Below are 8094 nucleotides of genomic sequence, written 5' to 3'. Positions count from 1 at the left end.
GGTAACTCCGATGACCCTACTTTCGGGTGTGATTCAGAGTTATCCAATTACAGCGTAGTAGGTACTTTAGTATTTTAGAAAACGCATACCTATTAGGTATAGAAAAGTTATAGGTGGACGAAGTCATGTTGTAAATAAATAAAAGTATATATAAAATAAAAAAAAACTGTTTATCTATTTCAATCCACAGAATTGATGTTTAGTTATTTAATCATTTTAGGCAAAGAAATAATCTGTATGTATCATGATCTCTTATGTACCCATAGTATTTTTCACATAGCTTGAGTACAGTGACAGCTTTCATCTTTATACAAATTATAACCTTAAAACGCAAAACTGTATCGAGCTGACAGATGTCACCGTACCCAATCTATATAAAAAATACTATAATAACCTAGTAGTACTTAGTACTGGTTTGTTTTTTATTACCGTAGGTAGAGTCACCTGCAATAATATGTTATTCTTCGAAGGCCGCCAAAATATGTGACACGCTCTTATTGCTCTACAAATAAGATCGTGTCAGATATTTTTGCTGCCTTCGTTGTGTAACATATTATTGCAGGTGACTGTACATTAGTGTAAATATCCTACCCTAACTTAATCCTACCCGTAGTTCGTAGTATTTAGTACCTAGTTCGTCTAACCCAATTCCTTACGACTCGTTATGCACTATCGATGTCTTCTTACCATTATTTTATACTTTACATTAAGGCTGTGTCGTTAACATTGGAAACGAGGTAGGTAGTAGGTAAGGTGCACTGGGGTGACTTCAAAAGCGGGGTTATTTAGAAAAATGCAAATATTTACTAAACTAGTGACACTGTCTATTGTAGCAACAGTAAGCAAAATGCCTTGTTAAGCATTGCACTAGTGTAAGTGTTGCCAAAGTATGAATTGTTTCTGGTTTAGTAAATATTAGTAATTTTCAAAATTATCTGTATTAAATAACCCCAAGGCACCTTACCAGATTATGTTTTTGTCTTATTAAGTATAATTTTTTATGTTGCCATTATCAATTAAAGTGTACCCCTTGGTGGTCTCTGGGAGGACCCCAGAGCCATTATGTACTTTTTTTACATTATTTATTACATCTTTTAACAACTTTTGACATTGAAAGTGCATAGCAAGCCTTAGTTTTGGGAAAGTGTATAATGTGTATTTTGGTGTATAGTAGAGACGATTGCGGTGCAACAGGTAGAAGCTTGTTTCCATTTTACTGCTTTTGTATTATTATAAAAGAAACTTTTTTTTTCCTTGTTTTTTACTTGCAATTTAAGTAATCGCTTTACGATTTCATTAGACACAACTTTGAATTTGAAATAAAGAATCCAATTTAAAGGCTTGCTTTCTAACATTTCAATTTTTGAAGCATGTACATTAATTTTGATATCTATTTAAAGGTAATGAACCCCCTGGACGCCATTTGCAACGTCCCCCGAAACGACGCAGTGTGCGTGAGCAACCTGAAATCGGCCAAACCTATTGATAAGGCCATTCTGCAGGAAAGGCCTGACGTCAAGATCTTTCTGCCCTTCCGATTTCACGTCTACAAGCCCAAGGATTTATTCAAGGAGAACATTTACAAAAATTATTTAGGTAAGAGACGGCTCCCATTAAATACTTATTTATATTGCCTATTTAGCTTACTTACCTTATATGCTATGAAATGAAAAGGTAAACATATTATAACTCTTTAAATATCGTTAAATCTTTGCGAGCATAGTCAGATTATATAACATTTAAACTTTCGCGTTTCAAACACATATTAAATAAATAAATAATAAATATTAGGGGACATCTTACACAAATCAACCTAGCCATAAGCAAAGGTGCTAGGCGAGGATATAAATACTTATATACATAGATAAATAAATACCCATGACTCAGGAATAAATATTTGTGTTCATCACACAAATAAATGCCCTTAAACAGGCAGGGTCACTACCCTTTAGGCCAGACCGGTCGTCAAACGTTGTCAAATCACATTTACGTCAGTAAATACAGAAAATACTTAAAATAAATTCGCAATAGACCCGGCTGTAAATGTGATTTAATACATAATCACACTGTTTCATTCGGCAAACGACATATAACCGATCCAATGCAATAGGGTATTTTCCTACTAGTCAAATCAGTTACTTTTTTAGAACTGTCGAAACGATTTGCTAATATGGAATTAATATGTAACAATACATCGTGACGTCACGGTCAAAACACCTACTTTTTATATATCTATCCAATTTTTAGATAGAACTTGTGTTTAAAAATAACTCCTATCTGTGTTTCCCTAATAATTATCTGGTGCTTTATTTTTTGCATGGTGTAAAATAATTTATTTTAAATACAGTACATATAAATACCCTATTGCGCAATGCCAACATTGCAATACTTGTTTCCTGCAAAAGTCACCTTCTGTTTCCAGTGGCCCCCGGCGGCGACCACGTGCTCAGCCTTGTCGACGAGATATCCTACAGCGCGCCGCCGGCGCCGCCGCTCTCGCAGATGCATGAGCTTTCTCCGGAGCTGTTCTGCAACGGCGACAACCGTCCCGCTGACTGCCCAGTCGACTGTCGCTGCACACATATGATCGACGTGCCCCTCAATTCTATAGTCGAGATTGTCATTGTTGATGAAGGTATATCAATTTTTAGGGTTCCGTACCCAAAGGGTAAAACGGGACCCTATTACTAAGACTTCGCTGTCCGTCCATTCGTCCGTCCGTCCGTCCGTTTGTCACCAGGCTGTATCTCACGAACCGTGTTAGCTAGACAGTTGAAATTTTCACAGATGATGTATTTCTGTTGCCGCTATAACAACAAATACTAAAAACAGAATAAAATAAAGATTTAAATGGGGCTCCCATACAACAAACGTGATTTTTGAAAGATAAGCAACGTCGGGAGTGGTCAGTACTTGGATGGGTGACCGTTTTTATTTGCTTTTTTTTTGTTTTTTTTTGCATTATGGTACGGAACCCTTCGCGAGTCCGACTCGCACTTGCCCGGTTTTTTATACATATTTGACAACTTCTCAATGAACTGTTGTTTTCAAGATGTTTGTCCGAAACAACTGACCCCAAACAGTTCCTTGTCACATACGCTAGTGTATTTAGTGTTATTATTAATAATGTCAGACCGTAAAAAGCAATTTTGATAGCCCACGCAGTGCAAGTGTCATTTTAAACGTCTAACTTCTATGAAATTATGACGTCTACATAACACTTACACTGCGTGGGCTATCAAATCCGCTGCAAACTTTATTTGGTGCAACTATAGTGTGTAACGCTATGGTATCTTGTTCCTGTAATATAAATTCTACTTTGAAAAGAAATTGAATTGAAATTTTAAGTGAAATTGGAGATGCCAATTATGAAATATGTCAAGTTTAATAAACCATAACGTACACTCGAGATTTTACAATACTGGCCAAATTCCTGATTAATAATTGAGTATTATGGAAATAGTAATTTATACAAAAAAAACCGTTATTTTTTCCAGTACAAGCGCCGAATCTTTCTCACCCGTTCCACCTTCACGGGACAAGTTACAACGTCATCGGTATGGGCCGGTCTCCGGACAAGAACATCAAGAAGATCAACCTGAAACATGCCCTGGACCTTGATCGGAAAGGTCTGCTGCATCGGCAGTACAATAGCCCGCCCTTGAAGGATACCTTGGCCGTGCCCAACAATGGTTACATAGTGCTGAGGCTAAAGGCTGATAATCCTGGTAATTTGTTGCAGTTATTTATAGTTTAGTTGAGCTATATCGTGCCTTGTCAATATTTGCGTGGATCAATCAGAAAGAATCACGCTAAAGTGGTAAAAAGCTGTAATATTAAAAATCAAATTATGTATAGTAAATAGTTATTTAGCTAGTAGAAATAACAAGAGTAGAGTTGTATTTAAGCAGTATAATATTCTACAATATCGTCAATTTTATCATCATCATTTAAAAATAATTTATCACCTATAAATATCTAATTAGATAATTAGTATACAAATAAGATATGTATATAACGGTGGTACTACTAAACGAAATTAATAACTAGCTGAAATCTAAAATAGGCGCCTGAGGCATTGTACCAAGGATGGTGAAGGCATCATCATCATCATTAATTATAAAATTAAATATTGTTTGTTTTTTCCAGGATATTGGTTGTTCCACTGCCACTTCATATACCACATAGTAATCGGGATGGGCTTAATATTGCACGTGGGGACACAAGGAGACTTGCCCCCTATACCATCAAACTTCCCTCGCTGCGGCAACCACCTCCCCACCATCTCGCCTCCGCTCTTCCCCATACACTGATGGTCACCATCACAGATAACCGTTATACCATTCGATCTCACTGAATGTGAATGGATTAAATCAATTTTTAAACAAGCAGATACGTCTGCGAGCGATATTCCAAACTTTATATTAAAGGAAAAAATGGAAAAATAAAAAAGATGTCGTTAAAAGATGTAATCGTCTTACGGTAGATGTCGCTAGACGCCATCTCAAAGGCATGTATATGTCGGCGGCCGATCGTAAGATCAGGCAGATCGTAATTAGAGATGCAACGGATAGTTGTTTGGCCGGATACCGGATACCGGATATCCGGCCTGGACACTGGCCGAATATCCGGTATCCGGCCGCCGGATATTCGGCCGGCGGAACTATACCTACATTTCGGTTTTTCAGGTGCGCATTCTGCAGGTTTGACCTGTTTCCTAGTAAACGTTCGCGCGGGCTCATTTCTAGGTTCAAAATGAGTGCGCGTGCAAGTCAGTGGAATGATTAAATTGTTTTAAAATAATAAACAAGTACGATTATGACCGTGTCTGTTTCTTAAATCCAATTTGTTTACTCCGAAATCAAGCAATGTTACTATCCGGTATCCGGCCGGATAGAAGGTCACTATCCGGTATCCGGCCGGATAGTAAAATAGTGGCCGGATAGGCCGGATACCGGATAGTAACCGGATATCCGGTGCATCTCTAATCGTAATGTTCCTGTGTAATTTTTTGACGATAGTCACATTAAACCAATATTATAGGCAGGATAGTTTCGTTTAGGTTGCTTCAGAGGCCCGAAAGGCAAACTGCCTAGAAATAGCCCGTCGACTCAGGAAACGAGTCAAATATTTTCACGTTTCACGATATGCCTAGGAATTTCACGATATACCTGATCTTACGATCGGCCGCCGACATATACATGAGGGAAAGATTCGCGAGGTTCTGGTAAGCTTCTGTGTAGCTCATATACAAACGAACGGGTGCGGGTTCATGTCCTGCTGGAAGCGTATTTTTTTCCATTTTTCCTTTAATATAAAATTTGTGAATGGATTCTCCTGGAATCTCGTCTCCGAAAGCATCAATTTGAATGAGTACTGCCATATTTAATACTTGTACTTAGAGAAATATGAAGGAAATGCGAGATTATTATATTGTTTGTTAATGCGTGAATGACGTTAGATTTTAAAACGAACGGTGCTGCTTCAAAGATTATTTGTTATAAATACTTAAGATGACCAAAGTTAAGATCACATGTGATGTTTATTACTTTCCGCATAATAAATAGGTTATCACCAATTTGAAGAATGCTTCATTCATTAAATATACAAGTCTGTGACCTAAATATATAATACAACCCAATAATATAGAAGACCAGAGAAAAAAGCGAGCGACTCTCTTCGTTAATAACAGCGTTATATTTATTGATTTACCTACCTCGGTCTATAAATCTAATTTAGTAGAAGATTCTAACTAGTTATGGGCCTAAATTATATATACTTACATCACAGCTATTTCATGTCGAATTTAACATCATGATTTTTTCATTATTAAAAGAACCATTTGGTCGCCAAAGATCTTTACCGATATACTTTAACTGGTCTGTTTGAGATTATATATTATAAAGACTATTTGTTGTTGACTATTTTTTGTAAATAATTTACTTTCTGTTTTAGAATAATTATAAAATGTTTTTATAAGTGTAGGCCTAAAAAATTAGTTAGAACACTGATAAGTATAGTGCAATATAAAACAGTTCCAAATTATAGAAATAATATTTAAAATGCGCATTATAATTCATGTAATTAACATGCTTTGATTTTTAAATCATTTTTTTTTATTAAGACTATTCTTTCCTTCATAACCTTTTAGCAACCTATTCGTAAATTATTCTTTGTTATTATTGCAAATTTTCATGAATGAAACTAATGTTAAAGATGTCTGAAGTTGGAAGATGCCAAGCTTAAGTAGCTATGTAAAGTCCGACACAGAAGAATATATTTACATAATAATATATTTATTGCCATAGACATACCCATAATTTCATCGATTCATTTGTAATCACCTCTAAATTAGAATAAGTACTATCAGATTATTCAGATCTGTGAATTTGAAATTTTAACCATTTATTCATAGTTGTCAAGCGGACCCCAGGCTGTCATGAACCGTGGCAAAATGCCGGGATAACACGAGGAAGAAGAAGAAATACATTTATTCATTATGTCGCTTACTTTTTGTTTCTAATGGAAACTAAAAATTACCTAAATATTTATTTACATAAATAATGGTTACAAAATAATTTAGAGATATACTAACATATGTAATTTTATATCATTCGAAGACAGATGATGAATTGATGATGTATGTAAATCTATTTATACTGGATATCTTTATTATTTTGGTTTAGATAAATACTTTAAAACTGCGTTACATTAAGAAGAAAATTGGTTTAATGTGTGTATTGCAAATTATTTTATTTTACAATAGAACTGATTCAATTGTTTTAAGCTTGGATATTCCAACTTCTAGCATAAAAGTTTTTGACACAGGGTAGTATTTTTATATAAAAATATAGTACACCTGTGGCGTGGCAGTCTTCTAAAATAAAGGCTTATTATTATGTTTCATTACCCCAAGTGAAAGTACGAAAAGTGTAGTTAATTAATAATTGATGAAATATTTATAAAATCGTCTTTATTGACCAACTAAATGTTATCTAATTTAAGCCTATTTTTTAATTTAGCCAACTGAAACCTGTTAATTAAGACGTCGGCGGGTGAAGTCATTTTATAATTTAATAAAATATTAATAAATACAGTATTTTTTTTATTTTAGTTCCATGTTTAACATCATCATCCTCCTCATTATTTATTTTGGATAATTCCTAGTGATGATGTTAATTAATGCATAATACCGTGGTATTTACTTCAAAAAATATCTCGCAAATGGGATGGTATAATCACATGAAATAATATTGTTACTTCTCATTATCCAAAATAACTCTTCTTATCGCTGTGCTAATATTCTAAATACCCGCATACTGACAACAACTTAGTTCGTCAGGCAGATGTATGCAAAATGGAACATTATCATTGACAGAGACGCTGAACTTACTATACCGATAATAAGTATTTAGAACTAAAGAATTTATGTTTGCATTATTTTCCGAAAAAAATTTTTTGATATATTGACTAAAAGCTAGTCGAGGTCTCTTGGGAAGCTAACTAGACCTTTTGAAATCAGGGTTGCCAACTTGGCATAAATGATGCCAGATCTGGCATATTTTCACTCGCTTTGGCACTAAAATTATCCATTTAGCATAATTTAGTCTAAGCCAAGTTTGCACCAACTTGGCAGCAACAATATGCGCCATCGCCTTATGTGGTTCATATTTTCATATGAATTTTGACTTTTGTGGACGGATTTATGTCAACGGACTATATCAAGTTGGTCAAGCAGATCTTGTCAGTAGAAAAAGGCGGTAAATTTGAAAAACGTTTCTGTTTTAAGTGTCTAATTTCAAGTGATATTTTAGAATTTTTTTAAGCATAGGTGTTTCAAAAATCTTTGGCATAATTTTGGCATAATCTAGACATTAGTCTAGCATTTTTTCAAAATCCGAGTTGGCAACACTGTTTGAAATGGATTTACATATAAATCCAAAAAACTAAGTAATGGAGAATTTTTCGACAATTTGGCAGATCTATAAGTTCGTTTTCTTACAATTAGAAAAAACCCCGAAGAAGTTTTTAGCATAAGCTTATTTGTTAGGTCCTTTATGCGATATAATAATAAAATGATGTCATAATTATTAG

At 34.7% G+C, this 8094-nt stretch overlaps 1 protein-coding gene across 1 annotated transcript; it reads left to right on the top strand.

Moving 5' to 3' along the window:
• Nucleotides 1–1338: 1338 nt before the first annotated feature.
• On the top strand, nt 1339–4435 carry LOC134665298 (uncharacterized). Its single transcript, XM_063522198.1, has 4 exons — nt 1339–1596; nt 2423–2635; nt 3498–3728; nt 4150–4435. The coding sequence occupies exons 1-4, from the start codon at nt 1371–1373 to the stop codon at nt 4311–4313; spliced, it is 834 nt and encodes a 277-aa protein (XP_063378268.1). The 5' UTR covers nt 1339–1370; the 3' UTR covers nt 4314–4435.
• The last annotated feature ends 3659 nt before the right edge of the window (nt 4436–8094 follow it).

This window comes from Cydia fagiglandana, chromosome 6 (assembly GCF_963556715.1).
Source record: "Cydia fagiglandana chromosome 6, ilCydFagi1.1, whole genome shotgun sequence".
Lineage (NCBI taxonomy): Eukaryota > Metazoa > Arthropoda > Insecta > Lepidoptera > Tortricidae > Cydia > Cydia fagiglandana.
Note: the sequence above shows the minus strand (reverse complement) of the source record. Positions and strands in the feature narration are given on the sequence as shown.

Bases quoted from the DNA above. Each gene is read 5' to 3' on its own strand.
- LOC134665298 (XM_063522198.1), top strand. From the start codon at position 1,371: ATGTACATTAATTTTGATATCTATTTAAAGGTAATGAACCCCCTGGAC. The intron at 1,597-2,422 runs GTAAGAGACGGC...TTCTGTTTCCAG, and splicing joins CATTTACAAAAATTATTTAG to TGGCCCCCGGCGGCGACCAC. The intron at 3,729-4,149 runs GTAATTTGTTGC...TGTTTTTTCCAG, and splicing joins GCTAAAGGCTGATAATCCTG to GATATTGGTTGTTCCACTGC.